The following is a 15,924-nucleotide window of genomic DNA, read 5'->3' on the forward strand; positions in this document are numbered from 1 at the left end:
GCGTTATATCCCACTCGGATAATAAAAGTGAAATTATGCTTCTGGTGATTTATAACAATAAATACAAAGACTGCTTGGTTTCAGTAATTGTACTGTGATAAGAAGGATACAATTTAAATTCAGGTTAACTGATTGTGGTTTTATTTGTGGTTGGGTAAAGACAAACAGTTTGCTATAATAATGCTGGACCACTCAAATTCTCTAATCATTAATTATGTGAAGTAGCACACTCTTCTTTCCTGAGCTGTTCAGATACTTTCTGTAAGACAGTGTCAGTTGGCATGTGGTGAGTGCTCTTTCCTTTTGCTCTCTCCTCAACCATATTCTTCATGGCTATTCCATACGCATCAGTAACTTTATCGGAGTAGCAGTCAATACGACTAGCAATTGCACACTTTGAGCTGAGGTATCTGCTAACCCTTCCACGCATTTTAGGTGCAGTAGAGTTAATGAAGGATGAGTTAAAAATAAGTCCGTATTTAGGAGTCTTTGATTTGCTCTTCATGGCTCTGAATAAAGCCTTCTCTGCACCAAGTACCTGTATCGTAGAGGATGGGCACAGGGCTAATTTGCTCAGCCCACCTGCCTTAAGAATAAGCCGGGCAGCCACCATTTTTCCAACTAGTGCTGTAAGGTTTGGTGCAACAGTAGCCAGTCTTTTCTCTAAGTGCTGCAGTGCCTGTGTGTACAGATCAATCTTCTCTACTACAACACTAGACATGTCCATAATCATGGCCAGATCCTCTTCTGTCATTTCTCCACCTATGCTGTTTTCCATGGCATCTATTATAGCTTGGCCATTCTCTAGCTTATTAATATCTTCTTTATTTGCGGTCTCTCTGTTTCCTACTACTCCAACTGCGCCTAAGTACTCAATCTGCTCCTTGCAAATATCAATAAGCTCTGGGAAGTGCCAGGAGTACATTTCCTTTATACGCATAAAATAATCATTTATGTCCACTGTCATATCATCCAGCATAGAAATACACTGCATAACTGCATGGTCTTCTCTGGCTGTATCGTACTGGATCTTCTTTCTTGAGATAGCATGTGCTAAACTCACCTGCGATTTTTGGACTCTGTTAAACTCCACTGAGAACAGTTCATCTGCATTCTTTCGGAGTGCCCTGATAAGCTCAAGTGAACTCTCTTCATCCACTAACTTAATCCCCAACTCTTTCATTGCATGCGCATATACTTTGTCTGCAGCAAGAACTTTTACTTCATTAATCTGCAGAAACTCTCTTAATTTCTGTGTAACTCTTCCCTCTGAAGAGGCCTCTAACTGCTCTAATGCATCCTGTGGGTCAGAGTACACAAGTGTTCCACAGAGCTTAAATGCCTTCTTAAAGTCCCCAAGTGTCTTTGCACTTTTAAGTGTTTCCTTCAGTGCAACAGAATCTAAGCCATTCTCTTGAACAAGCAAATATCCAACGGAATGCTCAACTAAAACATGCGCCATAAAAAATTGCAGAACACCAGAATATTAAATCTAAAAGACATAAAATAATGCAATTCTGCAAGAAAATTTTAACGTATAAGAATGGGAGAAAAGGGAGAGAATTTCTACAGGACAAAAGAAAAGCTATCACACTGGAAAATGCTGCGGGGTGGGAAGCCCACAAGGGATGCGGCTGGGAATATAATTAAGCCAGCTCTTTTCCAGAACCCAGTAGCAGAGCCCGGGAGGACAAAGCACTCCAGGACATGGTTTGCCTCTACGCGCACAACAGACCAGAGGGAGTTAGAGGCATTTAGAAAAGATTTAGAAGAGACAGCAACAGATGCGTACAAAGTGATACTTGATCAGGGGAAAGTTCCAATGAGTCTTATACAGGAGGAGAAGGAAAAGGCAATCCGTCCAATTATTTCGTATGAGAACACATTTGGGAAGAAAGCCACTCGAAAGAAAGTAAAGCTGTCTGTGCAGTCAATAGACGAACTTGCGAAGAAAGCAAAAACATCCACGGATACTTCTGTGGCAGAGAAAGAGAAGGAAATGTCCGACACAAAGGATAAAATATACCAAAAGGGGCAGAGTAGAAGGATATGGGCAGAACTTTATAAAGTTCTTGATTCAAGTGATGTAGTAATACACATACTAGATGCAAGGGATCCACTAGGAACAGAATGTACAAACATAAAAAGGTACATAAATGAGCACAAGCATAAGCACCTTATATATCTACTGAATAAAGTAGATTTACTCCCAACGGGTGTAACGGCAAAATGGCTTGCATATTTATCCAAGAACACTCCAACACTCGCATACCACGCATCTTCAATTGACAGAAATTATGGGAAGCAGAGTTTGCTGAACCTTCTAAGACAGTTTGCAAAGCTACACCCAGAGAAGAAGCAGATCAGTGTGGGCTTTGTTGGGTACCCGAATGTAGGGAAGAGCAGTATTATAAATACGCTCAAGTCTAAGCTTGTATGCACTGTAGCACCCATCCCAGGGCAAACCAAAGTATGGCAGTATATTTCACTCATGAAGAGAATATACTTAATCGACTGCCCAGGGATTGTACCAGCTGCAGATAAAGATGAAACTGCAGTTGTTTTAAAGGGGGTAGTACGTGTAGAGAACATAACTTCACCAGAGGACCATGTAGAGGCCCTCCTTAAAAAAGCAGACAGCAAGCACATTCATAACCTGTACGGGATAGAGCCTGGAGATGACCATTTAGAATTCCTAGAACTACTTGCCAAGAAATCAGGCAGGTTATTAAAGGGGGGAGTAGCAGATATAACTGCCGTATCAAAGATAGTTCTACACGACTGGCTCAGAGGCAGAATACCGTACTACAACTTACCACCAGAAACAGTAGAGGAGAGCAGCAAGTAGTTTCATTATAACCCGACATAACCCGAATTCATAAATAAATTATTGAACCATCCGTGCCCATTAAAATTAACTACCCAGAACAGTACTTATGACTTAATACACAACTATCCATATATAATACAATATATAAGTAATTATGTATTAAGTTAAGATACTCACATAGATATTACTTATTACACATATACTAATAAATATAACTTATTACACTATATGCACTAAATATAACTTACTACACTGTATGTATTATATACTACTTATTCTACTATGTGTATTATATACTACTTATTACACATATACTATTATGTATTATTATTATTTTATGTAAATTTCTATAATATCTTTCTGTTATTTATGTAATAAGTTCTATACTGTCTTTTATAATAGACTATAATTAATTAAATAATTAATAAATATATCAGAAATAGTCAAAAACCAATGAAATATTTTTTATAATGAAGAAGGAAGAAGAGAGGCAGCAGCTGACAATTTCAGCAGACACAAGAAAACCAAGCAAAGAGAGAGCAAGTAAAAAGAAAAGTAAGCCAATAATAAAAGAACCAGAAAGAAAAGAGAAAATCAAAGAAGGCGAAATTATAAAGATTAAAGAGCAAATAGACACATTATTAGAGAAACTAGAAAAAATGGAAAGGACCACTGAAGATATTTCAGTAATAGACATAAAATGCTCATTAAAAGAACCAAATAACCCGACCAAACCCGAAATAAAACCATCAAAAGAGTTTACGGAGACAGTAAAAGAAATAAAAAAGGAAAAGCGAGAAATAAAAAAAAGAACAAAAGATGTGTACACAGAAGAAAATGGGAAGAATCATAAATGGACGGATTATAAATTAAAAAAAGAAGTACTTCTGGGCATACAGAAGAAAGGGTTTCACTGGCCATCTCCTGTCCAATCTGAGACTATTCCTTATTCACTAGCTAATAAGAATATAGTAGCCAGGGCTAAAAACGGGACTGGTAAAACTGCTGCATTCACTATCCCACTACTGAATAAAATAAACCCGCACAAGCTCGTATTACAGGCACTAATACTTGTACCCACGAGGGAATTAGTCCTTCAAACCGCAAAAGTATGCAAGGAATTAGGAGAGTTCTTACGGCTAAAGATACTCCCATTATATGGTGGGGTGAGTGCTAAAGATGATATTATTAGGTTAAAAGGGGGTGCTCATATAATTATAGGCACTCCAGGACGGGTTCTTGATTTTATCACGCAGAAAGTGATCGTCCTGGATAAGTGCAAGTACCTTATATGCGATGAAGCAGATAAATTATTAAGCATGGACTTCAAAGAGGTTGTCTACGACATAACAGAACACTTCCCGAAACAGAAGCAGATTGAGATGTACTCAGCCACATTCCCAGCCATGATCCAGGAGTACATTGACACGTACATGCCAGACACAGTAAAGATCAACTTAATGAAAGAATTAACACTCTCGGGTGTACGGCAGTATTATGCATACGTTAAATCGATTAACAAACTGCACTGTTTAAAGACTCTCCTGACTAAGCTTAACCTGAACCAGTGCTTTATCTTCTGTAACTCGATACAGACGGTTGAAAGACTTGCCAAGAGAATGACTGAATTAGGGTTTACAGCGTATTATATCCACAGTAAAATGAAGCAAGAGGACAGGAATCTGGTATTCCATAATTTTACATCCAAAGGAGAGTGCAGAATATTAGTGTCCACTGATTTAGTAACAAGAGGGATAGATGTACCGAGTGTAAATGTAGTGATTAATTTTGACTTACCACAGAGTACAGAAAGTTACCTCCACAGGATCGGCCGGAGTGGCAGGTTTGGCACTGAAGGGACTGCTGTGAATATGGTTACTCCTGAGGATGTATACAAGATTCGTGAAATTGAATCAAATTTAGGCATAGACATGCTGCCATTCTCTGATACGTCATAGATAACCAAAATATCCAATAAACCCATGAATGTTTGTAAACCATATTATCACACAGAAGTATACAGAAACAGAAGGACATAGGGATAGGAGTATATAGGCATAGGCATAGGAGTACATAGGTAAGTATATACAGACAGATAGAAGTACATAGGTAAGGATATACAGACAGACAGATAGGAGTATATAGATATGTATAGGTTGGTATAGGTATAGACATATACTTATACTGGTATTATATGCACTGGTGGTATATATATACAGGCATATACTTATTATACTTATAATGTACTGTATTATACTACTACTCCTATTATTTCTGTACTATTCCTATTATACCTGTTATATACCTATGTTACTCTCTTATTATATCCAGTACTATTCCTGTTATCCACCTATGCTATTCCTGTACTATCTCTCTTATATACCTATTATATACCTGTTATACACCTATGTTATTCTTTTATTATTACTGTACATTGTACTATTCCTGTTATACTGTAATGTGTGAGATTAGTAATACTTTCTTTACAATTACTTATAAATACTATATATTATACATTGTGTAATAAAACATAATATAGTAATTGATTATTTATAAATATTACTTATTGTATAATGTACGTAAATAAGTGTTTGTATACTAGAATATACTATACATTGTGTAATAAAACATAATATAGTAATTGATTATTTATAAGTTATGGTTTGTTATTGTGTACTTTTTGATTTAATTTATTACACATTGTTTATAAAATCTTATTACCATAAGTATTTATTAGAATATGTACATTGTGTAAAAAGTCTTATCTTATGCGGTTCATGCGAGAAATACAGAATGTACATAAATTACAGTATAAGCTAATATAAAGAATATTTTAAAGAGTATTTATTACAAGACAAACTTATAGATCCATCTTAACTTCTTCAGGAATCTTTGCTCCTTCCATTGGAGCTGTCTTGGAGGCAGTTGCTGTTTCAATAGTTAGATCAGCAGGGATGTCAGTGTGTTTTTTGAGGAACTCAAGAACGCCTTCAGCATCTGCTGGCTTGTCCTGTATCTCAAATTCAATTTCCTTGTTTGTGCCTTTCTTGTATATTCTTATGGTGGGGTATGCCTGAATTGGCTCAATCTCATCGTGTAATGGAACATCGTTCTTTGACATAAGCATTCTACTAATAACTACATCACTAGAAACACCATTTAATGCAGTTGCTAGCTTATCTAAACCCGGCAGTAAATTCTTACAGAAGTTGCACCACTCTGCATAGTATACTACTAAAGTGTCCATCATTGGGTCAAGTGCAATTTCATCAAAAGTAGAAGAAACTAAGTTTACTACTCCTGCCTCATTCTTTGCATCTTCATCAGATGGTCTTGGCTCTCCCATAAGATATGGTTTTACACTGTCTATATTATAAGCACACTGCTCTAAAAATTCAATAGTTCTCTCATTGTCCTCTGCATTAGTAAGAAGATACTTGTGTAACTTCTTGCCATTGGGAATAATAATGAACAGTGCAGGAAGCATTGGCTCATGCACTCCAGAAATGTTCAGGAAGAACTCTGTGCTTGTGTAGTCAAGCAGAGCAATCTTTAAATGACTCTTAAGATTTTCTGCAATTGGTGCTGCCCACTTGTACTTCTCAAAGTCCTGCTTTCTTGATACAAAGTATACAATGGGAATAGAAAGATTCTCATATAATTGAGAATTCTCTCTGTATAACTCTCCAAATACAGGAACAAGTGCAATGTCCTGTACTTTTGATATTTTAGAAGAGACTCCCTCAACTGTGTTCTCCCCTGAAGAAAGACTGAACACATAGGCACCTTCATTTGACTTATAAAATACTCCAGGAATAGTCACCCCCAGACTCTTAGCTAGCTCCTCATCGCTGCTCTGTCTAAAGGATGATACTTTAACAGAGTTGGTAATCTTCTCAACCTCCTCAGCTGAGAGCTCAAGAGATGAGAACAAAATGCACTCTCCTTCTACTTTTTCTACTTTTTCGGCAGGAGTGCTCTGACTCTTTTCCTCCTCCATGCTCTTCTGAAGCCTTTCAACTGCATCCTCAAGTGATTCTTTAGAATCTGTCTTCCCTTCCTCTGCCTCTTTTAATATTTTCTTGGCTAGTTCATCTGCAGCTTGCTTCATTTCCTCTTCTGTCATACTTACCTCTCCATTCTTTGAAGATTCCTCTAGATGCTTCTCAGCTGCTGTCTTTGCCAGCTTCTGTAACATCTCTTTTATGTTAGGATCTTGACTGCTCTCAGATACATCTGCATGCTCTTGCTCAACATCTTTGTCTGAGGCGGCTACAGAATCTTCCTTTCCTTCTACAACATGCACTCCCTCTTTAGCATTGCCTTTATCACTTCCAGCATTTGCTAATGTTGTACTGGGGTCGGCACTCTCCGCTTTACAGTAAGCTATTTCAAAATAGCCAATAAGCGCGCACGCTATTACAAAGATTTTCATTATGAAAAAATACTTTCTGTCTAATTTATGCTTGTTATTTTTCTAAATTAGTTTAAATTAAAATGCTCATTAGGAAGGCACTTAATTAATGAAAATAGAAATTAAGCATAAATTAGATTAAATTTTAATTTGTAGGTAACCAAAACCAATGAAATGGGACGTTATATGCACAGAAAGGAAATTCTTTATTGATGCAGTATTTAGTACTAAAGTATCTATTACAGCAGAAAATGATGAAATACTTATGGCTGCGTGCAATTTCACTGGGATGTATTTAAAGAGAAACACAAGCAGTATTTTTATAGAGACAGAAAAAGTAATTCTGGGCACAAATACGGCGAGACTAGATGGTGTGCAGTACTCATTATTTCTTCCTAAAGATATTCCACCGAGTTATTGTGGCAATAACATAGGTATAGTTTATAACTTAAATGTATATATACAGGGAATGCGTACAGAGTATAACAAGACATTTATATGCTCGGTGGTTTCTAGTGTACCTGCATGCTTTGAAAATTCCTCTAAGTTATTTATTTCAGAGCAGTATGAAAGTGTAAAAGAACCAAATGGTTCCATGATAAGCTATGAGGAGAAACCCGACGTTGTATTTGGGTATGAGAAGATAGTGGATGGTTTACGCAGAGTACAGATTGCTTATAAGAAAAAAGAAGAAGTAGAGTTTATTGTAGAGAATAAAAACAAAAGTAGTTATGACAGTATAGCGGTCTCTAATGACGCAAAGAAGTACTGGATTGTAGAGAAAGAGAATACGCACCATCCACTGGATTTATACTCAAAAATGTTAAAATATTATTCTGTGGGGTGTACTAGGCAGGCATTCTATTCAATAACAACGCATGGTAAGGAGTATGCTAAAGTGCTTATTAAAATAACAGAAGAAGACCCTCCAAATTGTGTACTATCATTAAGACTGGATTTTATTGAGCCAACAAAGAGTGTAAGCGTATCTTTAGTACAAGTAGAGATAATCGATGAGATTGAATCTAGAGAGTGTTTTTTTAATAAGACAAAGCATGTGGAGTATGCTACAAAAATATTTCTTACTATTCCACTGGACAGAGCACGCAACCCCACAATTATTACTCCCAACTTTAGTACACGCGTAGAAATGCTTGTAATAATAGATGGAGTACAAGAAATAAAGATAAAGATAAAGTAAAGATGTATAACTGTAATAACACAACAGAGTATTACAGTAAACAAGATAATAACCCGAGTATGTGAAAATTCTCTATATCTTCATGGTAAAGAAATAGAGTATAACCCGAATAAGTAAGTAATATTCTATAAATTACAATTTAATCCTTGCTTATTGGTGTATATTCTGGCGTTTTCCGAGAAAATGATTATTTCTCCTATAAAACCATTAAATTGTGTTTATAGATAATAATTGGTCATAATAGAAGAGTCATAATACGTAAATTTAGACAAAAAGATTTTTTGCTAAATGAAAAGCTTTTATAACGTGGCTATTGACGAATATAAAGACCTGGTTGATGAGTATGAGGGCTGGTACAGCATGCATATTATATCTTGCCTAATGCCCGTGGGGTTACTGTATATACTCATGTCTCCGACCTTTCGGAAGAGTGGAGAGCTAAGACATTTTGGATTTTTATTTTCAAACGTATTGTACTTATTAGCTGTTTGGGTTGGTATAAATAGTCCAGGGATTATGTTCACATTGGGTGGATTTACCTGTGAGGTGCTTAATTACATTCGAATAATTTCCGCAGAAATTTCATTGTACTTATTTATAGGTTCTGCATGGTTTATGTACGGTTTCTATATATTACTGCTTATAACAGAAAGTATTTACATGAGCTTTCCTCTTTCTGTTTTTATATCTAGCATTGCAATATTTGCTTGCACAGAAATTAAAAGTGTTTATATAATAACCCATACAATGTGTTATTCAGTTCTAATAAGCATATTTATAACAGGAGCAGTGTACTTTTTTATTTCAGATCCTTCTTTAAAATATATTCAGTCAGTCTCGGTGATAAATATAGGGATAGTCTTCTTATGTGCACTAAGTAGAAAAATTCTAGCTAAATATACAAAGAAACTACTTCATAGATAAAATAACCCGATGTAACCCATAAAATCAATTATTTAAGTGTAATTAACCTGTATTATTATACTGTACATGCTCATTTAGGTTTATTATAATAGATCCTGAAGATGTACACTGTATTCTATGAATGTATTTTAATTATTTCTTATATTTATAGCTTATTAGCTAGAAATAGTATTATAAATATAATCTAAATATGTTAATTCTATAAATACACAAATTTACCCAGCAGTCAATGATATTAATTTGTTACGGACCCAGTGGGCATGAAGAATAGTTTATAAAGAATAGGAAACGAGTGCATAGTGCTCGCGATTCAGTTGGAATTTCTCAAATTTTATATTAATAAACTGCTGCCTATTAAAAATGAATACACAAATTTAAATATTCCGTATTGAAATTGAATTGTTTCTGTGTAAATACATGTAAATTTAGTCTATAAGTCATTCTCTTAACATAGAATATAAGCATTTCTAGTTGTTATAGCCTAAGTGATTAATCAAATGGTTACATAAATAAAATCAATTAGTGCCATTCTCTGTTTATGTAGGATTATAGTATATTTGTTGATGTTTTCAATATATTCTGTTATTATTTTAATATTTAAAGGATAGAAATATTTTTATTCTCTTCATTTTATATTCTTACATGTACGTGTTTATTTCTATATAAGAATATGAAAATAGTCAGAAATATTTAAAAATAGGATTTATTCTTATTTATACGCACGTAGGCATATAACCCAATATAACACAGAATAGCAATACAATTAACAAATCAGGATAGCACCAATAATCCTAATTAACCCGAAATATATAAATATATGTGTATAATGTGATTAAATATGTCAGTAGATAAGGATATATGTAGTACACCACTGTAAATAATCTGAAATTTAATACAATTGATTTATTATGTAATTCGGGTTATACCATTTTATTGTTTCTGATTACTTCTTATACAGATTCTGCTTTGTAGAGCTTTCTGAACTCTAAACACACAAGAACAACTGTTATAAGAGAGAGACAGAAATTTATGTATAAACACCCTACAGATACATTAAAAATTCTTGATTTCATTGAGCACACTGCGCACTTAAATACAACAGTGCACAGAATACACAGCATGCCTATAAACATTAGTTCAATAATTGGCGAGTGTGGTCTTTCCAGCTCCTTTACTTCAACTCGAGTGTTTTCTCCATATATTGTATAGTACTGCTGCTCCTCTGGGCCATAGCCTGCTGAGAATAGCTCAACAGAAACACATTCTATAAATTCTTTAATAGAAGAAGAAAAGGAGAACCGCCTTAGCACTCTATTACTCATCCACTAGAAATAAAAAATATGTGATAAAAAGGGGGAAGGGGAAGGGGGAATGGCCTGCCTATAAACACCACAAGAAATAATAAGGAGATAATGAAAGAGTTGTTTTTCCAGTGCGAGCTATTTAAGCATAATAAAAACTTTGAAGGTATCATTGAAATAGCATCTAAAATATTAGACTCGGCATTATTAGAAGCACTTAATGCAGAGGTAATTCAAAGAGACTACTCTAAAGTAATAAATGCAGTTATTTTTGTAACCCAAAGAATGCCTGGTACAAGGTACCAAAACACTGCATTTTCAGAAGCGTATTGTATACTAGGGAAGATATTCGAAACAGGAATTCTAACCAAGCAGAATATTAAAAAGGCCCATGAGTACTACACTGTGGCCGCTGATCATTCAAATCCATTTGGGTGCTACAGACTAGCGCATTTTTACGAATTTGGAATAGGCTGCACACGAAACATGCACAAAGCAGCACACTTCTATAAACTATCTGCAAATGGTGGGTGTTGCAGAGGAATGCACCGGTACGGACTTCTTCTTCTGGAAGGAAGGGGTGGGTGTAAAAGAGATGTAAAAGGAGCTGTTTTTTATTTAGAGCAGAGTAGAAAGCTTGCATCCACGAATTATCCCCATATGTTCTATGATTTGGGCATATGCTATGAGAAAATTGCAAAGATATCTAAAGACATCATAGAAGACACGGAATACGCGCATTCAATATACTTAGAAGGCGATTCTTTTGGGTGCCCTCGGTCAAGTGTAAGGCTTGGCCATGCATATAACTACGGAGAACTTGGATTATCACAGGACAGCAAAAAAGCTGTTTATTATTACATGAGAGCTGAGTCCATGAGTGGAGATGCACGGTTTGAGCTATATAAAATATATCAGGCACAAAATAACCAGCAAGAGGCAATGAAATGGCTGAGAATGTCAGCCATCTTGGGGCATGTGCAGGGATTAAAACTATACGCAGACTCACTCTGCCAAGAGAATGAAGAGTCTAGTAATAAAATAGAGGCACACTGGTGGTATATAATAGCAAAAACAAAAGGTGCTAAAGTAGACAGAGAAATACAAAGGTGTAAATACTAGCACGCCCATTAAAAATGCTGTATAATACAGTATCTAAGCTAGTACAGTATTTTTCATATTATGGCCGTCTGTGATTAGCACAGCACCTATTTTGACTATTCCGTATACTTAAGACTACAACAGGTATATATTTTAGTAATTTACACCAGTAAATCTTCTTGTAATAAAGAAATACTTTATATATGTCTTATTGTTGTTAATTCTGTATACGTGAGATCGCATATTTATAATTATTTACATTTACTGAATTTTAGTAGCCCTCAAGCTGTTAAAATAACGTATTTTTGTATATACTGGTACATCCAGAAACCCATAATAATCTGTAAATCATTCTTACACCTATCTATAAATATATTTATTATTATAACCTGAAATCCAAAATATTATGCTGCTGTGGACAGTTTTTCTTCTAAGTTGTTAAATACTTCCTCTACTGCAGTAATTCCTCTTCTTAGTATGCTAAGAATTGCATCTTCTGTCTGCTCTTCCTCACGCTTTAACTGTATTTTCATTATGGCTCTTTCTTCCATTGGATGCGGAATGGTGTATCCTATGAGCTCCACATCGTAAACTGATTCAAACTCGTTGATTGCCCACCTGATTACATTTAAAATCGTATGATTTGTCTTTAATAGCTCTATTGTAAAGCTGTCTTTTACGTTCACTTCCATTAAATTTTTTCTAAGTGGTTTTTGGTCTAATTTACATGGGATAGTTTCGGCAATTTCAAGTGTCCTCTTCTAAATTCCAGACATAGTGAATAAATTATATCATAGACAGAATTTTGCCATATTCTCATATTTCACAAAGGGAGATAAATACAGATAAATTCTAAGAATGCAATTTCTTATTTCTTTATGTTTAAGGATAAAATCATATTTATTCTGTATTCTTAGAAGATGAGTTTGATGGTGCTTCCGACTTGGTGATTTTTATCTTTTGCACTGGCTGGGTACTGTCAATCTTACTCTGTACCTGCTTTACATCCACCTTGTATTTCTCTGGGTGCTTTATTTCATCTATCTTCTGCCTAACCTCCTCAATTATCTCAGCAGTTTCTTTTGTTGCAGCCTCAGTGCTTATAAGCTCAATGATACTTTCTAGTGTGCGGATTGCCATCTCTTTGTTATCCAATGCTTCATATGCAAAGGCAATGCGCAATGAAATATCTGGCAGTCTAGAATCTGTGCTATTCTGCTCTTTTATAAGAGAAAATGCAGATAAGAGATCTTCCAGTGCATCTGTGAAATTGTTCGTCTCCTGCGCAATATCACTCAGAAGAATGTGCACCTTTATTAGCTCATTAGTAAAGTTGTGAGATCTAAAAGTGTTCTTAGCTATTTCTAATAACTCCCACGCAATGCTTAAATCTTCTAAATAATTGTTGTCCTCTTCTAGTTCTGGGTTTATTACTAGCTTGTCATTTGACAAAAATAAACACTTAGAGTACTCTAAATACACAACAGACATTTTAAGGCTGTCCTCCCTTTCTTTTTCAGCCATTTTTGATAGAACCTCGGAATAAATCTCAGATGCCCTTATAAAGTCACTCTGAACCATTAATAACCTTGCTTTCTGTATATCTTCATATTCAGTCTGTATTTCCTGTAGAAGTGCATCCATACACGAATAAAAAAAATTACTATTTGTAATCATATATCTAACCACCATAGAATAAATACTTTAATTGGATTTAACACATTTAAATGCATATTCTTTATAACCCAAATAAATCCTATTCAGTATACTGCTCTATACATGATTATTTACATAGTATATTTAACATAAACCCACTATACCCAAAACCTCATGGATACATAAATATACTAATATACAGACTAAATTACTATTATTCTATTAAATTATTATACCATAAAATATAAATTGTACAAGTATAATTTATCTTCTATTAGAAATGGTAAATGACATATCATAGTATACGCATAAGATATACACTATTTACTTGTATTTTTATACTTTTATATCTGATTTGTCTAGATATAAACTAGAAAATATTACATCGTGCTGATTTTATATGGTTTACTTTATATCTACATATATTTTCAGAGTATTTCTAGTGTTTTATGGTGTTTATCCTTGATTTTTGCTTGTTTTTATCACTTTGAGCTATTTGTAGATTTTTAAATATTTTATTATTTATGCATTGTAATAAATAAAACTGCACTAATGCCCCATGGAATATTTATGCATTTACATTTCTTATTTTTATGAAAGACAAAGCACAGCTTACACGACTTGCGGTTGTGCTCCCAGACAAGTGCAAGCCTAAATTATGCCAACTTGAGTGTAAAAAGGCCTGTCCCATTAATAGGCAAGGAAAGCCTTGCATAACAGCAGACAAAACTTCTGTTAATTCGGTTATTTCTGAGATTTTATGTATTGGGTGTGGTGCGTGCCAGAAAAAGTGTCCATTTGATGCTATACGTATAATTAACCTTCCTACAAGTTTGTCAAAGGATGTGGTGCATCGGTACTCTCCGAATGGGTTTAAACTGCACCGACTGCCTGTGCCCAAGCCAAACAAAGTACTTGGTCTAATAGGGACTAACGGAATAGGAAAGAGTACAGCACTTGGAATCCTTTCAGGAGAAACTGTGCCAAATCTAAACGACTTTAACAGCACCCCAGACTGGAACAAGGTTCTGGTCAAATACAGAGGATCTGAGCTGCACAAGTACTTTACGCGTCTTTTGAATGAAAACATGCAAATATCGTACAAGACACAGTATGTGGACAAGATACCCAAGGAATTTAAGAATAAGAAGGTAAAAGAAGTACTTCCGATGGACAGTCCCCGAGCTGAAATGCTATACAAAGAATTAGAGCTAGTGAAGCTTAGCGAAAGACTTATAGAAGATCTGAGTGGTGGTGAGCTGCAGAGATTTGCAATTGCAATGACAATGTTCAAGGATGCAGAGGTGTATATTTTTGACGAGCCATCCTCATATTTGGATGTGCGCCAGCGAATAAAGGTTGCTGGTATGATTAAGAAGCTCTGCTCAGACAGAAAGTATGTTGTTGTGGTAGAGCACGATTTATCCATTCTCGACCTGATGAGTGATTATGGGTGTGTACTATACGGGTCTCCAGGTGCATACGGTGTTATATCTCAGCCATTTTCAATTCGGGAGGCTATAAACATCTTTTTAAACGGAATGCTGCCAACGGAAAACATGCGATTTAGAACTGAGAGCTTGAACTTTAGAATAGCAGAGAGCGCAGTAAATATAGAAGAGAATGATTCAAACAGTCTTGGTACTGTAAAATATCCATCTTTTACTAAGAGCTGGAAGGATGGATTCAAACTAAATGCGCAGGAGGGTGCCTTTGGCTCGCCAGAGATAATTGTGCTCCTTGGAGAGAATGGGATGGGGAAGACCACCTTTATAAAAATGCTTTCTGGTGAATTAGCATCAGATAATGGAAATGAAACACCAAAGCTAACCATCAGTGTCAAGCCACAAAAGCTTTCTCCTAAGTATGCAGATACAGTTCGGAACCTTTTCCTCATTAAGGCCAAACATGCTCTTGTAGATTCACTGTTCACAATTGAGGTTATGAATCCACTGGATATAAAGTCGCTTTTTGAAAAGAAAGTTAGAGAGCTAAGTGGAGGAGAATTGCAAAGAGTCGCCATTGCACTTTGTTTGTCAAAGCCAGCAGATCTGTATCTGATAGATGAGCCTTCCGCATATCTTGACTCAGACCAGAGAATTATCGTATCAAAGGTGCTCAAGAGGTTTATTACCAGCCAGAAGCGGTCTGCATTTATCGTTGAGCATGACATGATTATGGCAACATACGTTGCAGATCGAATGATGGTATTTGAAGGTGTGCCAGGAGTTGAGTGCACAGTGAGTGCCCCGTGTGGTGTAATTGACAGTATGAACAAGTTCTTAAAGTCTCTGGATGTTACATTTAGAAGAGATGCAGAGAACTTCAGACCAAGAATTAACACACCAAACTCTGCAAAGGATAGAGAACAAAAAGAAAGTGGAAATTATTTCTTCAATAATGAATAAATAGTTCTGTGAAGTATGCCAATTGATATGAAATCCTCAGATTATTCCTTTACTTAAGCATTTACAATTCATTTACATTTGTACTGGTA

At 35.4% G+C, this 15,924-nt stretch overlaps 11 protein-coding genes across 11 annotated transcripts; 6 read left to right on the forward strand and 5 right to left on the reverse strand.

Annotated features, from left to right (window-relative positions):
- Positions 1 to 133: 133 nt before the first annotated feature.
- Positions 134 to 1,462, reverse strand: NEPG_02015 (uncharacterized protein; the record flags this gene model as incomplete). The annotated part of the gene is made up of 1 exon (XM_013204388.1): positions 134 to 1,462. One exon carries the CDS (start codon positions 1,460 to 1,462, stop codon positions 209 to 211), a length of 1,254 nt encoding a protein of 417 aa, XP_013059842.1. The 3' UTR covers positions 134 to 208.
- Positions 1,463 to 1,543: 81 nt separating this feature from the next.
- On the forward strand, positions 1,544 to 2,926 carry NEPG_02016 (nucleolar GTP-binding protein 2; the record flags this gene model as incomplete). Its single annotated transcript, XM_013204389.1, has 1 exon — positions 1,544 to 2,926. The coding sequence occupies one exon, from the start codon at positions 1,544 to 1,546 to the stop codon at positions 2,846 to 2,848; it is 1,305 nt and encodes a 434-aa protein (XP_013059843.1). The 3' UTR covers positions 2,849 to 2,926.
- Positions 2,927 to 3,300: 374 nt separating this feature from the next.
- NEPG_02017 (RNA helicase) lies at positions 3,301 to 4,814 on the forward strand (the record flags this gene model as incomplete). Its single annotated transcript, XM_013204390.1, has 1 exon — positions 3,301 to 4,814. One exon carries the CDS (start codon positions 3,301 to 3,303, stop codon positions 4,786 to 4,788), a length of 1,488 nt encoding a protein of 495 aa, XP_013059844.1. The 3' UTR covers positions 4,789 to 4,814.
- An 876-nt stretch (positions 4,815 to 5,690) lies between these two features.
- Positions 5,691 to 7,265, reverse strand: NEPG_02018 (uncharacterized protein; the record flags this gene model as incomplete). The annotated part of the gene is made up of 1 exon (XM_013204391.1): positions 5,691 to 7,265. The coding sequence occupies one exon, from the start codon at positions 7,263 to 7,265 to the stop codon at positions 5,691 to 5,693; it is 1,575 nt and encodes a 524-aa protein (XP_013059845.1).
- Positions 7,266 to 7,412: 147 nt separating this feature from the next.
- Positions 7,413 to 8,650, forward strand: NEPG_02019 (uncharacterized protein; the record flags this gene model as incomplete). The annotated part of the gene is made up of 1 exon (XM_013204392.1): positions 7,413 to 8,650. A coding segment is annotated over one exon (1,033 nt), but the record flags the coding sequence as incomplete, so codon positions are not given.
- A 23-nt stretch (positions 8,651 to 8,673) lies between these two features.
- Positions 8,674 to 9,426, forward strand: NEPG_02020 (uncharacterized protein). The gene has a single exon (XM_013204393.1). It carries the CDS (start codon positions 8,734 to 8,736, stop codon positions 9,367 to 9,369), a length of 636 nt encoding a protein of 211 aa, XP_013059847.1. The 5' UTR covers positions 8,674 to 8,733; the 3' UTR covers positions 9,370 to 9,426.
- An 857-nt stretch (positions 9,427 to 10,283) lies between these two features.
- On the reverse strand, positions 10,284 to 10,691 carry NEPG_02021 (uncharacterized protein; the record flags this gene model as incomplete). Its single annotated transcript, XM_013204394.1, has 1 exon — positions 10,284 to 10,691. One exon carries the CDS (start codon positions 10,689 to 10,691, stop codon positions 10,320 to 10,322), a length of 372 nt encoding a protein of 123 aa, XP_013059848.1. The 3' UTR covers positions 10,284 to 10,319.
- Positions 10,692 to 10,781: 90 nt separating this feature from the next.
- On the forward strand, positions 10,782 to 11,936 carry NEPG_02022 (uncharacterized protein; the record flags this gene model as incomplete). The annotated part of the gene is made up of 1 exon (XM_013204395.1): positions 10,782 to 11,936. One exon carries the CDS (start codon positions 10,782 to 10,784, stop codon positions 11,790 to 11,792), a length of 1,011 nt encoding a protein of 336 aa, XP_013059849.1. The 3' UTR covers positions 11,793 to 11,936.
- A 211-nt stretch (positions 11,937 to 12,147) lies between these two features.
- Positions 12,148 to 12,563, reverse strand: NEPG_02023 (RNA polymerase Rpb3/Rpb11 dimerization domain-containing protein). The gene has a single exon (XM_013204396.1). It carries the CDS (start codon positions 12,461 to 12,463, stop codon positions 12,176 to 12,178), a length of 288 nt encoding a protein of 95 aa, XP_013059850.1. The 5' UTR covers positions 12,464 to 12,563; the 3' UTR covers positions 12,148 to 12,175.
- Positions 12,564 to 12,671: 108 nt separating this feature from the next.
- Positions 12,672 to 13,415, reverse strand: NEPG_02024 (uncharacterized protein; the record flags this gene model as incomplete). Its single annotated transcript, XM_013204397.1, has 1 exon — positions 12,672 to 13,415. One exon carries the CDS (start codon positions 13,413 to 13,415, stop codon positions 12,672 to 12,674), a length of 744 nt encoding a protein of 247 aa, XP_013059851.1.
- Positions 13,416 to 14,020: 605 nt separating this feature from the next.
- NEPG_02025 (ABC transporter) lies at positions 14,021 to 15,856 on the forward strand (the record flags this gene model as incomplete). Its single annotated transcript, XM_013204398.1, has 1 exon — positions 14,021 to 15,856. One exon carries the CDS (start codon positions 14,021 to 14,023, stop codon positions 15,833 to 15,835), a length of 1,815 nt encoding a protein of 604 aa, XP_013059852.1. The 3' UTR covers positions 15,836 to 15,856.
- Positions 15,857 to 15,924: the final 68 nt, after the last annotated feature.

The sequence above is a fragment of the Nematocida parisii genome (assembly GCF_000250985.1).
Source record: "Nematocida parisii ERTm1 unplaced genomic scaffold supercont1.5, whole genome shotgun sequence".
Taxonomy (NCBI): domain Eukaryota; kingdom Fungi; phylum Microsporidia; genus Nematocida; species Nematocida parisii.

Bases quoted from the DNA above. Each gene is read 5' to 3' on its own strand.
- NEPG_02020 (XM_013204393.1), top strand. From the start codon at position 8,734: ATGAAAAGCTTTTATAACGTGGCTATTGACGAATATAAAGACCTGGTT.
- NEPG_02023 (XM_013204396.1), bottom strand. From the start codon at position 12,463: ATGGAAGTGAACGTAAAAGACAGCTTTACAATAGAGCTATTAAAGACA.